Source organism: Triturus cristatus, chromosome 2_1 (genome assembly GCF_964204655.1).
Source record: "Triturus cristatus chromosome 2_1, aTriCri1.1, whole genome shotgun sequence".
Taxonomy (NCBI): Eukaryota; Metazoa; Chordata; class Amphibia; order Caudata; family Salamandridae; genus Triturus; species Triturus cristatus.
In genome coordinates this window covers 673,010,601-673,033,424 of record NC_140581.1, presented here as the reverse complement: position 1 = coordinate 673,033,424, position 22,824 = coordinate 673,010,601, and the positions used below count along the sequence as shown (strand labels likewise).

Below are 22,824 nucleotides of genomic sequence, written 5' to 3'. Positions count from 1 at the left end.
TACCATAAAGGAAACGAGAGACAGCAAATACAATGGGCGGCGAGGTATCATATTTAAGAACTCTACATGCCTGCACACAATGTCTAAAACCCAAGTTTCTGCATATTGGGATAAGCCAAGTTTTGCGTATATTGCTATATGGTGGACAGAAAAATAAAACATGAATGACATCTTCTCTAATGTAATTACATGCCGGGCAAGTTTCATTTTCAGTTTTTGCCCATTTCGAAGTAAATGGCCTAATAGGTAGGGAGCCATACCTTAATTGAGCATATAGTTTCCTCGCAAGAGGGGGTTGGACTACATCAAAGAATTCCTCCCACCCCATTTCAGATTTGACTGAGAGGAACTCAATAGAAAGCCTACCATAGGATGTTGACCGTTGTAGTGCACTTAGATTTTGCTGCCTCGCCAGATTTAACAACTGGACCCTGGATATTCTCGGGCAACTCAACTCAGGGGTCCCCCATAACTGAGGCAAACCTATTTTGAAGGAAGGAGCCCTAATATGGGAAAGCCATGGAATATTTTTGTTTTTTATCTGTTCCCAGATCTCCCGAAATTCAGCTCTAAAGGATACCAGCTCTGGTACTGACCAGAGCCTCCTCCAATAGAGCAAGGGTCGCACAGCTGCCAATTTCTCAATAGACTCCAGACCCAAGTCCACTCGCAAGGGGATGAGGGGTGTACTTTTCGGTAGGCCCACCAAATTCCTCATAAAGGCCTGTTCCACCCTCAGAAGGCTAAGTACGTTCTTATGGCCCCAAAGTTCGTTGCCATAAATGGATGCGTCTGAGCTTGGAGGCCATAGATCTCAAGGGCGGGCGCAACCGGTTTGGAGATCGATGCTCTCTGTAGCTTGCCAATACCCCCTGCTATTTGTGAAAGTCTAAGGGCGGATCTGGTAATCTGATGGCCCCAGCCAAAATCCTCCGTCAAAGTGATCCCAAGATAGACGAACACCATTCAGAAGAGGGTTCGGGCGCGTACGCCTCGGGGGATAAAAGATCATAAACTGGGTTTTATCCAAATTGATCTCCAATCCCCTCGAGGCACAAAAGCACACGAAACCGTCCAGGACGCGCTGGATGGCCGAAGATGTTCGGGATAGCAACAGGGTGTCATCCGCGAACATTAATGCGGGCACCCGACCAGTCGTCAACCAGGGAGCATCATTATCCTTTACATCCTTTAAGGTGTCGACAAGGCCATTAATAAATAAGCTAAAAAGGGTAGGGGCTAAAACGCACCCCTGCCGGACACCCCTGGAAACAGGGAAGCGGTCCGAGAGATCCCCGTGTCTCCCAGACCTGACCTGTGCATAATTTCCAACATGCAAACGGGTCAGGATATTAAGCAGGTAGGGCGGAAGGCCCAGGTCAGCCAATACCTCCCACAATTTTTCCCTAGGGACTAGGTCAAAAGCAGCCCGCAGGTCCACAAAGGCAAGGTAGAGGCAGCCACCCTCAACCCTTGGGGTTTTCCAGAAAAGGACCTGGAGCCGGAAGATTTGGTCCAAGGTTGAGATACCGGATCTAAATCCAGCCTGGAGGGTAGACAGTATTTCCCATTCCTCCATCCAAGCTTGTATCCTGTCCAATATGATTCTACCCATTAGTTTTTGTGTTGTGTCTAACAGGCTAATGGGCCTGTAATTTGAGGGGGTAAGTGGGCATCCCTTATTGTAAATGGGGACAATCTCAGCCCCCAGCCAGGTGTCCGGTGGATCAGACCCCATAAGAATCGCGTTGAACAAGATAACAAGGTATGGCGCCCATATTTTTGGCTGGGATCGGAACAGGTCCCCCGGCAATTTGTCGAGGCCGGGAGCCTTGTTTGGGAGCAACCTAGCTATGGCAGATTCTACCTCCTTCAAGTTGATGCTCTCTGGGGAGTCAGAAGGGTACAAGCTCGGTCCCGACCCTCCACCTGAGGCCCCCGCCAGTCTATACTCATGACGGGGGTCTGGGGCAGGGGCCGGGCAAGTGTCGCGACTCCCTCCTGTTGGAGCCCTGGGGCAAGCTTAGGTCCTAGACGAAGTGTGTCATCATACTCCAAACATACGTATAGTGCCCCGAAATGTGCTTCCCACACTGAGGGTGCAATGTTTGGGAAGATAGCTTGCCCAGCTCCCTTAGAGCCTGTACTAACAATGGCCCAAAATGTCTTTGCGTCCTTAGTCAGGAGCGCACTTCTCAGCTCTTCCCACCTTGTTTCCTCCCAGTCCCTCTTGGCTCCCTCGATTGCCTTTTTATAGAACAAACGGGATGACCTAGTTTCTAAACTGTCCTTAAGTTTGATTGCAGTAAGGAGGTCCTTCTTGGCATTCCTACAGGTAGCATTATACCATGGGTGTATCTTAGCCCCACCTCGTCTAGGCCTACTAAGCGGGCAAAGAACATCCCCCAACGCACTGGCCAACTGCCTATGAATTTTTACAGCATGGCCGTTTGAGGACAAGTCAGCCATCTCAGCTATCTATGGTATAGCAAGCTGGTATAATTCACCCAGCCTAGACGGGGAATCCTGAAAATAAGGCCATTTGACCCGACGTCGTTTGTTCGAAACAATAAGGGGCGTGATCATGCTGGTAAGACCAGCTTCAGGGTTAGTCAGCCCAAAGCTCCCCGGCTTCAATGTTAGGACAAGGGCGTTGTGGTCACTATCATATCTCGGTTGCACTCTGAATTCCAACAACCTATCCCAGTGTCTTACTTCCATCATGATGTAATCAATGGTGGAAGTTTGTTCTACCCTGTTAAATGTAGGAAATCCCGGATGGTCAGGGTCCAGTCTCCCATTACACGCCCGCAGAGACGTTGCAAGTGAGAGTGATTTTATTTGAAGGACCAACCGGGTCCATGCCTTGACAGGAGGGATCTTTGGTTCCGGGATACACCAGAGCAGGTCTTCATCATCCTGCTCATCCAAATCAGGGTTAACCAAGGGCTCAAATTGACAATTAAAGTCCCCACCAACAATTATTGTGACTGAGGGGTCAAGTGTCTGAATAAAGAGGTCTAGTGCTTTGATCGTGTCTGACTCCTGCCCGCTCCTAACTGGCCTAGAGTAAATATTTATTATGACTATTTTTTGGTGAGTTCAGGGGTGTCAATAACACACATTGAACATCAGGGGAGTCAGTTGGTATTTGGGTAGCTTGAACGCTCAAGTGGGTGCCTATCCAAATTGATAGGCCACCAGATGGGCGACCTCTGCCACTAGTTACTGCCAAGATGTGAAAAGTTGCGTAACCTGGGCTAGCACTCTCCTCTAAAGCCCATGTTTCCTGAATCAGGCAGATATCGTGTGCTGCCATGAAGGTGCCCCAGTCAGGAATAAGTAGTTTGTTTTTTAACCCCGCTACATTCCACGAAAGAATTTTTATAGTTCCATCATCTACCTTACCAGTGTCTTTTGGAATCCCTGTTGCCATAGTGGAAGAACCGTCGCAGGTAAGAGTCTCGGACTGAACTTTCCTTTCCGTTTTGTCTATACTAGGAACTTCCCCCCCTACAATAGAAACTCCCCGCAGATGCTTTGCATCCCCCAATTCGCTCCTTCCCACCCAGTTCGAGGAATTGAGTAGTGTACCTTCTGCTGAGGTAAAGGTTTTAATATTTCCCTCCAATACAATTAAAGGGGTGGATGTTTCACTAGTGTTGTTCAGGACAAATTCCTTGTCGAGTGAGCGTCAATCTACCTGATTCAGTACACTAAACCTATTTCTATGCGCAAAGGATGACAAAGGGGGAGTATAAACAAAAAAGTCCTCCCAGCTTGTTTGCCCCTGTTGCACTCTAAATGGACGACCATTTTGGCCCTCGTCATATTTAGCACTTTTACAGTGAACTGGTCTCAGATGGGGTATAGGATAAAAATATGACAGGTGGAGGGGGAGGATTTGGGTATTTAATCTAGAGGGAGACATACCACAGATGTAATCAACGGCAGCGATATCCCTAAAATGTATTACTACACAATTCACTGTAATAGTTTTGGGTCCCTTCCCAATCCAGTCTATTCGTCTTACAAAGAGTATTTCCCCAGAAATATGAGAGGGGAGAGGTCTGTTTACATTAAGCCACTGGATGCACTTATTTTTTAAGTCAGTATGACCTTCATTTTTTCCCTGGCTTAGAAGTGGTACCCCCGTTAAGACTACAACATACGGTAAAGATTCTGGGGGAATATTAATGGTTTGCAACTCCGGTGAGGTAGCTATAGAAGATGGCTTTATATTTATTGGGACCAAAACATCGGAAGACCCCCTTACCAATCTATATCTTTCGCATCCTGTTTTCTCATCACTGGGAGAGACTTTTGCTTTAGGAGAAACCGGGGCAGGGTTCCCAATTACCTGGGGGCCATCAGCAACTGAATTTATACATAGAGGGGGGCTAGCAATTTCCAAAGCTGGCTCATTGTTGGTGGGGGCCAATCGTGTTCCTTAGCTCCTAGTAACACTATCAACTACTAAGGCAGTCCTAACTTGAGAAACCATACCGCCAGCTTCACTAGAGGCAGACTTCCCATGTGGGACCGTTAGGGGCGTTTTCCCCAGACCCATATTATTAAGAGTAGAGGCTAATCTATCGATCCTAGATGCCAGGGATTTAATGTGTTTACCAATAGTCTGATCCAAGAGAGACTGAAAGTCAGCTACTAAGCTAGTAACCCACAGCGGAGCTCCCGCATTTGCTGGGGAAGGGCCGGTAGTAGCTAGTACAGAATCGTACTTAGGCCCTATATTTTTATTTGGCTTTTTTACAGGTCTCCTTTTCTTGCCTCTAGGGCCCGGTTTATTTATTATGATGGTGTTTGGGGGAAATGGAGGTGAACTTAGGGATGAATTGCTAGCTTTTGCATCTGTAGGGACCTGGGCACAGGGTAAATCAGCAAATGACGACGTAAGAAAAGAGCTTACGTCAGGAGGATTTGTTACAATTGCTGAATAGTCCCCTGCTTGCTCTACCAAGGGGGCAGCGGGAGTAATTGACAACCTTCACTCTGTGTTTTCAATTGCAGTTACCACTACCCCAATGGTTTTTTGAAGCATCTTATCGATAGCCGTTAGTGTAGGGAGGGGCAGTGTCGTGGCCACCTGTTGTCTCGTCACGGGGTGGGAAACTATGACCTTTTGGTTTTTACCCATTATGTAGGATGGTTAAAAGAGATAGTCCATTCCTACAAAGCCTTTGCTGAGAAGCCCAAGGGAATAATAATAATCAGTGATAACAGTACCTTTGGGTCAATGTCCAGGCTATCAAGGGTGTCCAATAGCAATGTTAGGGGGGTGGCCCGTCCCGGCCTCCTCCGGCTCCTGGCGGCCACAGACGGCCCGCCCTTTGTCCGGGTGTCGTCCGGCGCTTCCCGTGCGCGTCCTCGCGGGACGAGGGACCGGGCTAACCTTTAAGCGCCTCCTGGCGCGCACAGCTGAGTCTACCTGCCCCTGAGGACTCTGGATGCTGTAGTCCAAGGACGTCCGGCGGAGCCAAGCCCGGCCGGGTGTATCAGAGGAGCAGGGCACCACCGGTGATAACAAATGCTGGGACGGGGGGGCAAAGCCAAGCCCGGCCCCGTGAAAAAGGAAAAGGCGGCAGAGATCACCAGCACACAAAAGCAGCACACCTCGGGACTCCACACCGGGCACACCTTTAAGCGCCTCCTGGCGCGCACAGCTGAGTCTACCTGCCCCTGAGGACTCTTGATGCTGTAGTCCAAGGACGTCCGGCGGAGCCAAGCCCGGCCGGGCGTATCAGAGGAGCAGGGCACCACCGATGATAACAAACGCTGGGACGGGGGGGCAAAGCCAAGCCCGGCCCCGTGAAAAAGGAAAAGGCGACAGAGATCACCAGCACACAAAAGCAGCACACCAGCTATGCAGCACATTAGCCTGGGTGCTGAAACATCTTCTTTTCTTTAACATGGAGGGAAAGTAAGCACCAAACTGCGTGACACGCCAGGTATGGGAACACATGGAGAGCGGGAAATGGTATAGTCCAAAGCACTGTTTTTAATACAAAATCATGGCCTTCGTGGTCATATCACTGAAAATACAAGATTTGAAGAAAATATTATTGCCTATGGGTGCTCGTGGAAGACAATTTCTATGGACTTGAATCTAGAGAATGCTAAAGTGATTCTGGTATTTTACTGATCTCTGCTGGTCGTTTTCTATCAAGAAATTTACATAGAGGCAGTTGCCAGGAAAATAAAAAAAGAAAGTCCCTCAGCAACAAGCAATTCCGGTATTTTACTGACCTTCACTGGTCGTTTTCTATCAAGACAGTTAAATAGAGGCAGTTGAACAGAAAAAAAAGTCCCTAAATGGAAGCAGACAAGTCCTAGGGATGATCTCCGGAGCCCACAGAGTACATACACATATAAGTATATACTAAAGTAGATCCAAGAGGTTTCAAATGCTCGACCTAAAAAGTACAACACAATATTGAAATTAAGACTATACCTGAAAAATACTGATTATTGTACTATGTTCTTGAATTCATCCATCGTCAAAAGCTGAAAATAACAAAAGTGCTGTGCTTGAGGAGTGCCTGTACTTTATATTATGTTTGCCAACTGATGATATGTTTTGAGTTGAACTTTTGCTGGGGTCGTTGATAGATGAAAGGTGTTCTAACGAACATGAAAATAAGATTTTACTGAAAAATATCAATTTTAAAAAAGCACTGGCAAAGCCTAAAGGCTTGACAATTGCACGAGAGAGCAGACAAAAACAATTTTAAAACTGCCTGTTTCAATGCAAAAAAATGTATGAAAGGATTGTTTTCAATAAACAATGCTTAGATGCTATGACGAATTTTGGGCCAGATGTAGGTAAAATACATTTTGCGAATCCTTGATAGCGAATTTTACCGATTCGCTATTAAGGACTTGCAAAATTGAAAGTAGGTAGGAATCGCTAAAATATTTGCGATTCCTTAATATTCCTTAATAGCGAATCGCAAATTGAGATTCGCTAATAAGGAATACCTACTCATTCATTCCTATGGGCTAGGAGGCCCATAGGAATGAATGGGAAGACATTCACAATTTGCGATTCGCCAATAGAGAATCGCAAATTGTGGGCGCAATTTCAAGGGTGCAAGGGTTCCAAAAGAAAACCCTGTTGCACCCCTGAAATGTGCATGTGTGCACATGTGGAGCACATACATGCCCCAAGGGCATGAATGTGTGCCACATGGCACTTTTAAAAAAGCAAAAAAGTGTTTTTTTTAAAGGAAATAGCTAATTACCACCAACTTCAAGTTGGTGGTAATTAGCGATTCCTTAAGGCTAAAGTTCACTTTCTTTTGTGCTACTTACATTGCATTTAAGGAATCGCAATTTGCGATTCCTTAAATGCAATCACAAAATAGGGAATCGCAATTCTTGCGATTCCTTATTGTGCGAGTAGGTTTAATCTTACCTACATTGCTCAAAGCCCAATTGCGATCGCAAAGGACGAAATTCTGCGAATTTCGTCATTTGCGATCGCTATTTGGCTTCCTACATCTGGCCCTAAATGTTTGATGATAGAGTGGACTTTTCAGTGGGAGCAGAAGGGTGCACCCAAACAGAAGGCGAGACTAAAATACTCCAGTGGCTGATCCTGATGTGATTGACAATCTCTCAAGCGAATGGCTGAAGTTTGCTAGAAATACGGTGTCATGCATATGCAACTTATTAACCCCAACACACATTTAGCTGATAGAAACAATAAAACGAATCAGTACCACTTCTTGAATATTCGCTTAGGATAAACCAGTCTTTTAGAATTCTTTACAAGAATCTTGGCCACAAGTTAACAGGGTTGTAAATAAAGATAGCTATTCAGGCTGAAGAGTAGTCTTCACACAATTATATAAACAAAGTAAAGAACATTTACACAACTCTTTTCAATGGGATCTTACAGGTTGTGTGAAAAGATGGGAGGACTGTCTGAATTGGCAAAGAAAGAATTGGTACAGCTCTTCCTGTCAGGCCAGATGGTATACAGTCTTAGACTGGCATTGTCAGGTATTACCACTGCTGCCCACCCAGGCTGGCAGCCACTTTACTCAATGATGTCATGACCTGAAAAAGATATTGTATTAAGAAGTGTAGGAAAATACATTGGTGAAGACGATGCTCCATTGACACCAGCATCTCTATGGCAACAGGGCGTAACAGACTACAACCTTTAACCATGTACTAAGTAACTCCTGGGGCCATATTACCGGAGTGTCCCGGGGGAGCAACAGCCATTTGCGCCTGCATTGCGCACCCTGGGGCACTTTGGTATTAAAGAAGGGGTCGCAAACGCTTGTGCAGTCCCTACTGTACAACTGAAACCACTGGCGTACATACAGCGCCAGCGCTTTCTCAAGAAGGCGTTCCCTTATTTGCATGGGGCGTGCCTCATACAAATGAGGGAATTCCTTTACCTCTGAGCTTTATTATAGATGCTGGTGCAGAGGTAAAGTAGCGGTCAGGCGACGCACTGACAGTGCGCAACCTAAAAGGTGATACACTGTAAGTGCACCCTTTGACTGCAGCCCTCTGAAGGGAGGAAAGGGGGTCCTGTGGACCCCCTATACAACCCCTTGCAGGCAGTGCAGTCACTCACTCCAATCCCCTTTAAAAGTGCAGATGGTTTACCACCTTCACAGTGAATCACGGAGCGGTTACTTCAAAGCTGCTCTATTTTTCACCTGAATGCGCTGCCTATAGGGCAGCGCAAGTTTGCGGCTGCTCTGGGGGTAGCACAATCTATGGAATAGGGCTCACTTTCCTTGTTTTTACCCTGCGCCCCTTTTTTAAGGTGCGCCGGGCGGAAATAGGGAAAGTGTGCCCTATACATAATACAGCCCCTGGTGATATCAAGAGTAGAACACTGTGAAGTGTTAATAATATCAACAAGCATTGGCAAAGCCAAAAGGTCTCACCTACGCAAGAGCTATTGCTTTTGCCAATATGTTTTAGCCATGTTGTACACCAGTGTGGCTACTGTTCAGCATGGATAAAAGTTAGCGAAGTAAAGGAGAGTGGAGTGGAATGGATTGTCATAAAGTGGAGTACAGTGGAGTGTTATGGAGTGGCATAGTTAATCATGAAGTAGCATAGAGTGGTATGGAGTGCCGTGGAGTGGTGTAGAGTAGAGTGAGTGGCGCAGAGTGAAGTGAAGAGGAGTGTCATGGAGCGGTGTAGAGTGTTGTGGGGTGTTGCAGAGGGAGTTGACTGTAGCAGACTGGAAAGGCATATAGTTGAGTGGCATAGAGTGGAGTGGAGTGTCTGAGTGGAGTAGAGTGTTGTTGAGTGGAGTGGCATAGAGTGTCAAGGAATATGTAGAGCAGAGTGGAGTAGTGTTGAGGGTTTTGCATAGAGTGGAGTACAGTGTTATAAAGTAGAGTGACGTAGAGCAGGGTAGATTGTTATGGAGTTGAGTGGTATATATTGGAGTAGTGTAGGAGAGTGGAATGGCATAAAGTGGAGTAGAGTGTTGTTAAGTGGAGTGGCAGAGTAGAGTGAAGTTACACAGAGTGTCAGAGTGGAGTGGCATAAAGCTGAGTGGCGTAGCGTGAAGCAGTGGAGTTGAGTAGAATAGAGTAGTGTGTTGTAGAATAGAGAGGAGTAAAGTGGTATAGAGGGAGCTGCAAAGAGTGTTGTATAGTGGAGTAGTGTTGTAGAGTGGAGTAGAGTTATGCAGAGTGGTGTGGCATAGAGTGGAGTAGAGTCATAGAGTGGAGTAGAGTTAAATGGAGTACAGCGTCATAGAGTGGAGTATCGTAGTGGGGTGTTGTAGAGTGGACTAGAGTGAAGTGGCGTAAAGTACAGTGGTGCAGAGTAGATTGCAATAGACTGGATTGGTTTTCAGTAAAGTGATGTAGAATACATTGGCGTAGAGTGCAGTGGCATAGGGTAGATTGCAGTTGCATCGCAGAGTTGAATATACTTGTGAAGAGTAGATTGGTTCAGAGTAGAGTTAAGTGGCATAGAGTGGAGTGGCATAGAGTAGAGTGTTGTGCAGAAAAAAGTGGAATAGATTACGATGGTGTAGAGTAGAGTAGCGTAGAGTGCAGTGGCATAGAGTAGAGTATTTCAAAGTATAGTAGCATACAGTGCAGGGGTGCATAATAGATTGGCATAGAGTGCGGTAGTGTAGTGTACTGGTTTTGAGTAAAGTGGTGTAGAAAGCATTGGTGTGACGTGGAGTGGCGTAGAGTGATATGGTGCAGAGTGAAATAGAGGGGCGTAGAGTAAATTGTTTCAGAGTGGAGTGTAGTAGTGCAGAGTAGATTAGAGGGATTCAAAGTGGATTGGCAGAGAGTGTAGTGGTGAAGAGTGCAGTGGTGCATAGTAGAGTAGTGTAGGTTAGAATGCATTAGCATAGAGTAGAGTGGTGTACTGTAGAGAGGCTTCTAGTGAAGTAGCATAGAGTGGAGCGGTGCAGAGTAGAGTGCAGTGAAGCAATATGGTGTGAAGTAGTGTGACGTAGTGTGAAGTGGTACGGAGGAGAGTGCAGTGGTATGGAGTGGTGCAGAGTAGAGAGGAGTTGGTCATGGTGTGGTAGAGCACTGCCATTACAAACAACACATCTTCAATTTAAATGAACATTACATTTGCACAGCCATGCAGTTTTACTGATGAAAATATACAGTGCACAAACGATATTGTGTGGAAATGTCATCACCTAGTGTATTGATTTGTTTTTGTCGTATTAAAATATTTGCTTACACCACACTTCAGAATTACAAAAATATGTGCTTCATTTGTGCTTTCCATAGTCTGGAATGTCTGCCCAGTTCAATTACAGACATTTCAATTTTGTTTTGTCCTAGAAAAAGAAATAACATGCAGCACACCCTGAGTAACCAGTATGATTGTCACATAAATTCTCTCTCTCTGAAGTCAGAGAAAGAAAAGTAAACATCAAGATCTCCAGAAGACAGCATGTGACGTTTGACGTATGTCTTTGAACGCACAACAAATTAAACAAGATAAGAGCCAGAATCAAAGGCCTGTTTACAGAAATTCAGTACTGATGGAATAATTCAGTAAATAGAGTTTGGGCAACAAAATGTACAAACTCAAGATGGACAGCCTAAAACAAATAGAGCCAGCAAATAGAAAGTAAGCAATTGCTACTTACAAACCACAAAGCCAATGGTAAGCAACAAGAAAATGCATTATCAGGGATTCTTTCCAAATGTCCCCAAAATGTCATTAGCAAACCAGAAAGCTGCACTGTCTCGTAGGCTTTGACCTAAAAAGTACATGATCGTCAATGAAAAATCGAATACGGTGTAAAATGGTTGTATGTTCAAGTACATGAGCAAAAAAGCTGTTAATAGCGCTCTAGCTGCATTTCTTTATATTGCCAAGTGAGAAATCTCAAAACACAGGACAAAATTGCTTATGAAAATCCAAAAAGCTGAAATCAAATATAGGCTAAGCAGAGCATTCTCAGTGCAAAGTCACATTTATTGAATCTTTCTCTCAAAATAATTAAGACATTAGTCCTTAAACAGTAAGCACCGATTCTCAACAGCTTTATGAAACCACAGGAAAGCATTTGTTCTAAGGTAACTATGATGAAACCTGTGCTACAAGACGTCTTTGGTAATGTAAACATTATATGCCATAATATATAGAAGAGATCAATGGAATTATGTGTACCACCAGGCACAGAACTCTGAGTGCGTCTATCTTATCAGCACAAAGCACTGAGTGAGTCGGGATATTAGCAGAAACAGAGCTCTGAGCTTGTATTATCAGTAGCAGAGGAAGGAGTGAGCCTGGGTATTACCAGAAACAGAGCTCTGAGTTTGTATTACCAGTAGCAGAGGAAGGAGGGAGCCCGGTATTACCAGAAACAGAGCTCTGAGTTTGTATTATCAGTAGCAGAGCAAGGAGTGAGCCTGGGTATTACCAGAAGCAGAGCTCTGAGTTTGTACTATCAGTAGCAGAGAAAGGAGTGAGCCTGGGTATTACCTGAAGCAGAGCTCTGAGTTTGTATTGTCAGTAGCAGAGCAAGGAGTGAGCCTGGGTATTACCAGAAGCAGAGCTCTGAGTTTGCATTATCAGTAGCAGAGCAAGGAGTAAGCCTGGGTATTACCTGAAGCAGAGCTCTGAGTTTGTATTATCAGTAGCAGAGCAAGGAGTGAGCCTGGGTATTACCAGAAACAGAGCTCTGAGCTTGTATTATCAGTAGCAGAGCAAGGTGTGAGCCTGGGTATTACCAGAAACAGAGCTCTGAGCTTGTATTATCATTAGCAGAGCAAGGAGTGAGCCTGGGTATTACCAGGCGCAGAGCTCTGAGTTTGTATTATCAGTAGCAGAGCAAGGAGTGAGCCTGGGTATTACCAGAAACAGAGCTCTGAGTTTGTATTGTCAGTAGCAGAGCAAGGAGTGAGCCTGGGTATTACCAGAAGCAGAGCTCTGAGTTTGTACTATCAGTAGCAGAGAAAGGAGTGAGCCTGGGTATTACCTGAAGCAGAGCTCTGAGTTTGTATTGTCAGTAGCAGAGCAAGGAGTGAGCCTGGGTATTACCAGAAACAGAGCTCTGAGTTTGTATTGTCAGTAGCAGAGCAAGGAGTGAGCCTGGGTATTACCAGAAGCAGAGCTCTGAGTTTGTACTATCAGTAGCAGAGAAAGGAGTGAGCCTGGGTATTACCTGAAGCAGAGCTCTGAGTTTGTATTGTCAGTAGCAGAGCAAGGAGTGAGCCTGGGTATTACCAGAAGCAGAGCTCTGAGTTTGTACTATCAGTAGCAGAGAAAGGAGTGAGCCTGGGTATTACCTGAAGCAGAGCTCTGAGTTTGTATTATCAGTAGCAGAGCAAGGAGTGAGCCTGGGTATTACCAGGCGCAGAGCTCTGAGTTTGTATTATCAGTAGCAGAGCAAGGAGGGAGCCTGGGTATTACCAGAAACAGAGCTCTGAGCTTGTATTATCAGTAGCAGCGCAAGGAGTGAGCCTGGGTATTACCAGAAGCAGAGCTCTGAGCGTGTACTATCAGTAGCAGAGCAAGGAGGGAGCCTGGGTATTACCAGAAACAGAGCTCTGAGTTTGCATTATCAGTAGCAGAGCAAGGAGTGAGCCTGGATATTACCAGAAAAAGAGCTCTGAGTTTGTATTATCAGTAGCAGCGCAAGGAGTGAGCCTGGGTATTACCAGAAGCAGAGCTCTGAGTTTGTATTATCAGTAGCAGATCAAGGAGTGAGCCTGGGTTTTACCAGAAGCAGAGTTCTGAGTTTATATTATCAGTAGCAGAGCAAGGAGTGAGCCCGGGTATTACCATAAAGAGAGCTCTGAGCTTGTATTATCAGTAACAGAGCAAGGAGGGAGCCTGGGTACTACCAGAAGCAGAGCTCTGAGTTTGCATTATCAGTAGCAGAGCAAGGAGGGAGCCTGGGTATTACCAGAAACAGAGCTCTGAGCTTGTATTATCAGCAGCAGAGCAAGGTGTGAGCCTGGGTATTACCAGAAACAGAGCTCTGAGCTTGTATTATCAGTAGCAGAGCAAGGTGTGAGCCTGGGTATTACCAGAAACAGAGCTCTGAGCTTGTATTATCAGCAGCAGAGCAAGGAGTGAGCCTGGGTATTACCAGAAACAGAGCTCTGAGCTTGTATTATCAGTAGCAGAGCAAGGAGTGAGCCTGGGTATTACCAGAAACAGAGCTCTGAGCTTGTATTATCAGTAGCAGAGCAAGGAGTGAGCCTGGGTATTACCAAAAGCAGAGCTCTGAGTTTGTACTATCAGTAGCAGAGCAAGGAGTGAGCCTGGGTATTACCAGAAAAAGAGCTCTGAGTTTGTATTATCAGTAGCAGAGCAAGGAGTGAGCCTGGGTATTACCAGGCGCAGAGCTCTGAGTTTGTATTATCAGTAGCAGAGCAAGGAGGGAGCCTGGGTATTACCAGAAACAAAGCTCTGGGTTTGTATTATCAGTAGCAGAGCAAGGAGTGAGCCTGGGTATTACCAGAAGCAGAACTCTGAGTTTGTATTATCAGTAGCAGAGCAAGGAGTGAGCCCGGGTATTACCAGAAAGAGAGCTCTGAGCATGTATTATCAGTAGCAGAGCAAGGAGTGAGCCTGGGTATTACCAGAAACAGAGCTCTGAGTTTGTATTATCAGTAGCAGAGCAAGGAGTGAGCCCGGGTATTACCAGAAACAGAGCTCTGAGCTTGTATTATCAGTAGCAGCGCAAGGAGTGAGCCTGGGTATTACCAGAAACAGAGCTCTGAGTTTGTATTATCAGTAGCAGCGCAAGGAGTGAGCCTGGGTATTACCAGAAACAGAGCTCTGAGCTTGTATTATCAGTAGCAGAGCAAGGAGTGAGCCTGGGTATTACCAGAAACAGAGCTCTGAGCTTGTATTATCAGTAGCAGAGCAAGGAGTGAGCCTGGGTATTACCAGAAACAGAGCTCTGAGCTTGTATTATCATTAGCAGAGCAAGGAGGGAGCCTGGGTTTTACCAGAAGCAGAGCTCTGAGTTTGTATTATCAGTAGCAGCGCAAGGAGTGAGCCTGGGTATTACCAGAAACAGAGCTCTGAGCTTGTATTATCAGTAGCAGAGCAAGGAGTGAGCCTGGGTATTACCAGAAACAGAGCTCTGAGCTTGTATTATCAGTAGCAGAGCAAGGAGTGAACCTGGGTATTACCAGAAACAGAGCTCTGAGCTTGTATTATCAGTAGAAGAGAAAGGAGTGAGCCTGGGTATTACCAGAAACAGAGCTCTGAGTTTGTATTATCAGTAGCAGAGCAAGGAGTGAGCCTGGGTATTACCAGAAACAGAGCTCTGAGCGTGTATTATCAGTAGCAGAGCAAGGAGTGAGCCTGGGTATTACCAGAAACAGAGCTCTGAGTTTGTATTATCAGTAGCAGAGCAAGGAGGGAGCCTGGGTATTACCAGAAACAGAGCTCTGAGCTTGTATTATCAGTAGCAGCGCAAGGAGTGAGCCTGGGTATTACCAGAAACAGAGCTCTGAGTTTGTATTATCAGTAGCAGCGCAAGGAGTGAGCCTGGGTATTACCAGAAACAGAGCTCTGAGCTTGTATTATCAGTAGCAGAGCAAGGAGTGAGCCTGGGTATTACCAGAAACAGAGCTCTGAGCTTGTATTATCAGTAGCAGAGCAAGGAGTGAGCCTGGGTATTACCAGAAACAGAGCTCTGAGCTTGTATTATCATTAGCAGAGCAAGGAGGGAGCCTGGGTTTTACCAGAAGCAGAGCTCTGAGTTTGTATTATCAGTAGCAGAGCAAGGAGTGAGCCTGGGTATTACCAGAAACAGAGCTCTGAGTTTGTATTATCAGTAGCAGAGCAAGGAGTGAGCCCGGGTATTACCAGAAGCAGAGCTCTGAGTTTGTATTATCAGTAGCAGAGCAAGGAGTGAGCCTGGGTATTACCAGAAACAGAGCTCTGAGCTTGTATTATCAGTAGAAGAGAAAGGAGTGAGCCTGGGTATTACCAGAAACAGAGCTCTGAGTTTGTATTATGAGTAGCAGAGCAAGGAGTGAGCCTGGGTATTACCAGAAACAGAGATCTGAGTTTGTATTATCAGTAGCAGAGAAAGGAGTGAGCCTGGGTATTACCAGACGCAGAGCTCTGAACTTGTATTATCAGTAGCAGAGCAAGGAGGGAGCCTGGGTATTACCAGAAACAGAGCTCTGAGCTTGTATTATCAGTAGCGGAGCAAGGAGTGAGCCTGGGTATTACCAGAAGCAGAGCTCTGAGCTTGTATTATCAGTAGCAGAGCAAGGAGGGAGCCTGGGTATTACCAGAAACAGAGCTCTGAGCTTGTATTATCATTAGCAGAGCAAGGAGTGAGCCTGGGTATTACCATAAAGAGAGCTCTGAGCTTGTATTATCAGCAGCAGAGCAAGGAGTGAGCCTGGGTATTACCAGAAACAGAGCTCTGAGCTTGTATTATCAGTAGCAGAGCAAGGAGTGAGCCTGGGTATTACCAGAAACAGAGCTCTGAACTTGTATTATCAGTAGCAGAGCAAGGAGGGAGCCTGGGTATTACCAGAAACAGAGCTCTGAGCTTGTATTATCAGTAGCAGAGCAAGGAGTGAGCCTGGGTATTACCAGACGCAGAGCTCTGAGTTTGTATTATCAGTAGCAGAGCAAGGAATGAGCCTGGGTATTACCAGAAACAAAGCTCTGGGTTTGTATTATCAGTAGCAGAGCAAGGAGTGAGCCTGGGTATTACCAGAAACAAAGCTCTGAGCTTGTATTATCAGTAGCAGAGAAAGGAGTGAGCCTGGGTATTACCAGACGCAGAGCTCTGAGCTTGTATTATCAGTAGCAGAGCAAGGAGTGCAGGAGCATCGCTATCAGTTTGTGTGCTGGCACAATGTCTTTCCTCATAGATCATGCTTTACTTATTTTTTAGCTATGTTATTTATATATGATCACATGCCATAACAACGGTTCAGCCTTCTTTCAAGGACTGTGCTCCGTGAGTCAGCCTCACTAAGACCATTGGTGGCCAAACTCCATCGATAGAGTCTCAACATGCTCCAACACGCGCTTCATCAAGCAGCATCTGCATGCTCAACCCAACCGGTTGGAAGACCGGTCTCGACACCTGCTGAGGCGGAGCGGTGAGAGTGTGGGTGAGGGTCATGTCCTTATTATTCCCAAGCAAGGTGTGCACCATAGAACTAAACAATGTCACAAGATCACACAGTTAGAGTGCAGGTAAGATACACTGCAGCAAAGAATAGGCCACGGAAAATAATGGCAAACTACTATCAGTGTCACGGGGCGTGGAAAGAGACAGAGGGGCACCATGTGGAGAGGAACAGGATCGTCACGTGGGCATGTGGGGAGGGCATGAAATGGAGCACAAGCCCGAGACGTTCCGTGAAAGCAGGGAGGCCGAATTTATCTGATACGCTTTCTAGCAATTTAGAAGAAAGAAAACGTCCGCATTACTCGGCATCCTGTAAAGAGATAGAAACTGCAAAAAAAAACACTAGGATCTCCTATTTTTTAACCTGGAGAGAGTGAATACTCCCAATGATACAAAGGGACCCTTATTTTCCTGAAAGAAATATATAAATCACGGTGGTTTTCACGGAACCCAGACAAAACCTCATTATCATTAAGGCAATATAGCCCGTGGGCTGAAAACGAATTACAGAACTTGGAAAGGCCATCCTCCAACTAAAACGTTTATCAATTAAAAAAGATAAGATTGAAACAAAACTTCACTTTTTAGTCCTGAAGAAGGTGGAAATATCACTATTGACACCGAAACGCTGCGTCGACTTTTAACTTTTGTGACTTTTAATTGTTTGAATTATTTGGACCATTCTCTGATATAGCTAAAGATAGAGTGTAACCCATTAAGGGAGGGATAAAGGTATATGGTCCCAATGCAATGTGTTGTACTATAAAAATTTTATGGTTTATAATAAATGATTATATTTTAATCTACTAAGTTTTACTAAGAGCTTCTTTAAGTGCAGACAACATACAGTGCTCCCAGCAGTAATGATAAATTGGTAACATAACAGCAGTCCTTTGTGTACAATATTGAGTTGTAGTTCAATATTTCAATAATAGGGACACTTTGTTTATTTTCTCTGCATACACCCCCGTCCCTTTGTGTGGTGCACATTGGGGTAACTCCCCTCTTGTTCTTTGAATCTATGAAATGGAGCAACGCCATAGAAGGGGCACAGACAAGGGGGCAGAGGACGGCGCTCCATGGGGGCAGTTGACTTCAGCTGAGCAAATATGGAAAATGAATTGCCTTTTTATGTAAGTGTGTAATGACTACACTATACCGTTTGTGGCTTGAATTTATGACATTGATTTAATACAGGGTGCTTTTTTAACCCGCACATGTATTTACATCATTTTTTTGTAATCTCCTACATGCGTACACTGCCACGCACATATCATTATCTTTGGATAGCGCTCAACGTGCAAAGTGATAAAAGCGGGTTGCTGGTATGTTCGAAACAGTTTATTTGCACAGATAAAAAGAAAAACATTGTCTTAGGTTGGAGAAAATACCAACCAAGAGCGCCAACATAAAATATACTGCTTTTTCACAAATCCCTCCTTATCCGTGCAATAATATTTACATTTTATGAATATTTATAACTGCGCAGCAAAAGTCACAAGTCGGTATGTCCTACTGTGCGCAGCTCACTGCAGGCGTGAAGCAGGGCAACGAGCGCACACACTTCCGGGTCCCACGTGGACGCTCGTGGGTCCCTCTGACACGCGCCGGCGCTCGTGGAACTATTTGTGCTTTACTGTCGCTACAACTACACTACAAGGAACAGACTGCAGAACACAACATGCACAAATGAACCCTCTGTGTAAGTGGGTTCTGTTCCTGACTCGTTAGCCACGCTCTACAATGCCCGGGCGTGTTACTCTGGTTGTCGCCAGTGGTGGGAAGGGCAGAGGTGAGCAGTGACGGAGAGCTCTGTGATGGGCAGTGAGAAGAATACCGCTGGGCAGGCAGCGAGATGTGCAGTGTGCAGAAAAATTAGTTTTTAGTGGGTGGAAGGAGGCAGCCTGTTATCAGCGATTGAATGGACAGCGGAACGTTGTGGAGGACAGGGGGAGAAAATACATTTTGAGAACTTCATGGTGGAGATGTGGAGGGTGCAGTTGGGGTGGTGCTCTGGAGGCCAGTGCGGTGTGGCACATGAGTGGGCATTGCAGGGTATTGTGGTAAGCTGTGAGGGGCTGCTCTCCGGAGTGAAAAGGGAGGCTGTGGTCAGGAGTGTATAGTGACAGGGCGCCCTGTGGTGGGCATTGAGGGAAGACCAAAGGTGATGGGTAGTGTGCTAGTCTCAGGAGGGGGCCTGTGGCAGGCAATGAGGGGGCTGTGACGGGCAGGGAGAGAGAACCGGTGGTGGACAGTGACGGTATGGAGACACTAAAGACGAACACCCTCTGATGGCAAGGACCTCAGGTGGGCAGTGAAACGAAGACCCGTGCTGGGGAGCTGTAGGGGAGCAGTGACGGGAAGCACTGTTGGTCTCCTGCCTTAGGATCACAGCTAGCTGCACCTGCGTGCGTCTCTGGAGCCGGCGCTCTCTTGTGTGCTGGGCATGCACCGTGGGAAGGGTCAGCTACCTTCGGCATCTGTAAGGGCGCCGCGGCCACATGAACTCATTATCATCCCCCTCCCCCTTTAGCTGGCGAGGCAATGTGCACATACAGTCACACCCCTCTTCAGAGTGCAGTAGAAAGGCGCCACTGCCCCCCGTTCACCCTCAAACCTGCCATAGCATTCTAAGACCAGAGCATCCCTGCCTCTCACAGGGGCTCGCGCATGGCGCCTGGCGCGCGGGTGATGGCGAGTGACAGCTGGCACCCTGTGCCCGCACGGGAGGGTGAGGCGCCGCCGGGGCTTCTGCTTACCGTCCCAGCTCCGACTCCAGCTCGTAGTAGCGGGTCAGGGTGTCCTTGTTGGAGCCATCAATCCAGTACTCGGTTGCGCCGCTGCCTGAGCGAGAGGACGACGACGAGCCAGAGGAGGATGCTGACGAGGAGGACGAAGAGGACGACGAGGAGGGCATGGTGACTTTCAGCATCTCCAGCGGCGGGGGGCGCGGGGCCGGCTCTGTCCCTGTGCCGCAGGGGTGGGTGCAGAGAGCAGCTCCGGCGGCGGCTGTGTCAGGCTCTGGCACACTCCAGCATCCTCCCGGCGCACGGAGGAGAAGGCAGCAGCTCCCGCGTGTGGGAGTACCGGAGGGAGCGCAGGGGCAGCCGCTGGATGGAAGCAAGCCTGCTGATTTGTATGCAGCTCCAGGAAGGCAGAGGCAGAACCCGTTGCAGCGAGGTGGGGAGGGGGAGGTAGGTTGGCTGCGCTGCTGATGTGCCAAACTTGATCCAGAGGGATAGCTAAGAGAGGAGCCAAATAAGAGGGTTCGGTCACTGGCGCACTTCGGCTGTGTTTATTGGCGGCGCTGCCATCGCAACCCAGCCTTCAGCCAGAGCCGGGGACCGTCCCACTCTCGGCACCGGCTGCAGGGTACCTGCGCTGCCACCTGTTCGCCTCTGCCCGGGTCTGAGGGGCAGTAGCACGCCCACTGCTCCCCTGCAGCTCCAGCAGCAGCTCAGCCGGAGACGGGGTCTTCCCTGGCAGCGCTTCAAGAGGCTGTTATTGTTCCAAGCCACGCCCACCGCCCTGAGCTCCATTCACTGGCGTGTGCCTCGGCGTGCCCTGCAGCATCCCCGACCTCAGGCCCCTTCCAGCGCCTGCCCAGAGGTAGATTTGTTATATGAGGACGGTGGCATGACCCTCTTGTGCCAGGGAGCATGTATGACTCTTGACAACAGTTTTCTTCTGTTGTCCAAATCATGTCACCCAGATGTTTCGTTCTTTTTATAATTAGACTGTCCATAAGCAACTTTTACGTTATCGTTTGCTGTCTGGATGTAGCATGTAATACTTCTTGCACGTCACCGTTGCCTTTTCGCAAGCACTTTAACATCTGTGGGAACTGGAGCAGAGGGCAATAAAAACATGTCTTTACCCAGGATCACACAACTTTGGGAAAATGAGCAAACATCTAGTAGAACTTCGGTGCCCTGGTACCACTGAAAACTATTTAGCAATAAGGTCACATCTACAAAATATCACCATGGTTAAAGACAACCCATCGTGCTAAATGTGTCACTACCTGCAGAAGACCCATACACCAGTACAATCAAAATATATCAAAGCTCTGCCAGTAATTCAAGCTATCCCTTCTGGCCCAAGCGTAAACGAAGATGCTCTCTCCTGTTTGAGGGGAAACAGGGAAACCACAAAAGCGTGCAACGTAACTAGCCCAATATGCAGGACCTGCACATGGAGGACAACTACCCAGTGCTACACCTGAGGAGTTCAAAAATCAATCAGGAAGGAAAGGACAGTGCAGACTCGCGCGGTGGGATTGCCTTGCTTCTCACAAACACTGCCCCGTATGCCTGGCCCACAGATGCCATCAAGACAGACTGCAGGGTGGTCCCCCATTTTCATTCACGGGGATGGAACCTATCTCAGCAGATTCGAATTCACCTCCGTTTTGCGAATGGTATTGGCCTGGGCGGGCTAACGCGGCACGCTTTGTGTGTCATTCCTGCCGCATCGGGGCATCCTCAACCGCGACCACACCTGGTGTGGGGGCAGAGGGTGTCCACCAACTTAGGAGATGGAAATTCCATGCTTTTAATACCTACATCAGGCCTGTCAATAACGAATGTAAGGTTAATTTTTCGCCACAGAGAACGGAGCAGGAAGGCGAATGGTTTGGATAGTAGGCCACTCATTCATCACAAGGGCTCAGTGGTGGACCAATGCACAGAAGCTGTACAGACGCATATGGCTGCACAACACCAAAGTGGGGTGGCCGAGCAAGCCTGGAATGAAGTGGAAGTAGCTCCTTCCGAAAGTGCGGGGCACGCAACAAGCACTCGGAAACCCCGACGCCATAGTGGTGCATCTGGGTTACAACAACCTCATGGAGCTTGTGCGCAGGACACTTAGAAGTGATGAAGGCAGATCTGGCAGTCGTCTCTCAACTGCAACAGCCTGCCGACATACTATGGTCGCAAGTGATAGCAAGATATGACTGGCGAGGGGCAGTGAGTCATGGGGCAGTGAAAGGTCTAGGAGAAACCTAAACATTGTGATGAGTAAATTCTGTTAGGGCATGGTCTGGGAGTTTGTCAGGCCTCATCAACCTGACAATGGCAGGTTTCTACCCAGACGACGAGGTAGACTTTTCCAGTGTCGGAATGGATATGTTCCTACTGAACATCACAGGGCACTAGAACTCTGAGGTTTTTCATAGGCTAGAGGCGGAGCAGGCGGCGGTCAGTGAACCGCCATCAGCGTGGCAGGGGAGCTACAATGATTTAAAGGACAAGTGCCCAAACTGAGTCCTGGGGATGCCTCATGGCAGGAACACTGAAAAGCAATCAAAGGGCTAAGAGATGGCCAGCACAGGGCAGACACAGAACTCGCAGCCCAGGCACGGTCACAAGGCCATGAACACCAAGCATCTGTAGCAGGGGAAACCTCGAGTCTGCGACCTGGTTCACTAAGTAAGCAGAAGAATGAAACGTCACAACAGGATTCATGGTGATGGAAAGTGATTTTTGGTCAACCGTTAAAAGAGCTGTTCTGACTTCAATGATGATTTATGATATGTAATGACATACAAAGTTATGCAACTAAAAGGAATTGATGCTCACCGAATGACCAGTTATGAACAAAATTGATTGACATACAAGATATTCGCATGCCTGGAACATATTAATGACTGTTGCTATCGTGAAAATGTACATACCAGCTTGTGAAATATAATAAACTGCTGCCATTCTCACACCAAAGAGGGTCTTGGTGTCCATTATGTGGACGGTTAAATGGGGAACGGGGAGAGGGCCCGAAGGAAGCTTGCACAGCTGGGGAGCTAGAGGTTATCAGCTGGGAGATATCAGAGTCTAGAAAGACAGAGAAGCTTACAAAGATAGGCTTTCATTTCATGCTGCTGATTGGTGAAGAATACTGCACTGCAGGCCTCTAACTTTGGATGCACCGCCTACCTGTAATATTACTGGGCAGCATACCTCCTTCCTGAATACTGAGTGCAGCTACACAGCCGGGTGTGCCAGCGTATTAGATTTGTGAGTCGCTGCCATCCCATCCCATTTCCTGTGCTCAATGTCCCCAAAATGTACTCATAATTTTGCAAAACAAACTTGTGATGATGGAATTGGTGAGGTGCAGATGTTGTGCACAATGGGAAGTACAGAGTAATAAGCGGTGCAAACTAGAAAGAAATAACATGCCCATTCTGAATAGTGGGCCGGTGAGTT

The 22,824-nt window shown here is 47.0% G+C and overlaps 1 protein-coding gene across 4 annotated transcripts in view; it reads right to left on the bottom strand.

The window, feature by feature from the left end:
• Positions 1-20,105, bottom strand: part of CAMK4 (calcium/calmodulin dependent protein kinase IV) — a 1,094,446-nt gene extending 1,074,341 nt beyond the window's left edge. For all 4 annotated transcript variants that reach the window (XR_014970336.1, XM_085632589.1, XM_085632590.1 and 1 more), the window contains exon 1: positions 19,378-20,105. Coding sequence is in view for 2 of the 4 variants with exons in the window: in XM_085632589.1 (XP_085488715.1) it covers positions 19,378-19,550 (173 nt within the window). In the remaining 2 variants the exon portion in view is untranslated. The remainder of the gene's footprint in view (positions 1-19,377) is intronic.
• Positions 20,106-22,824: the final 2,719 nt, after the last annotated feature.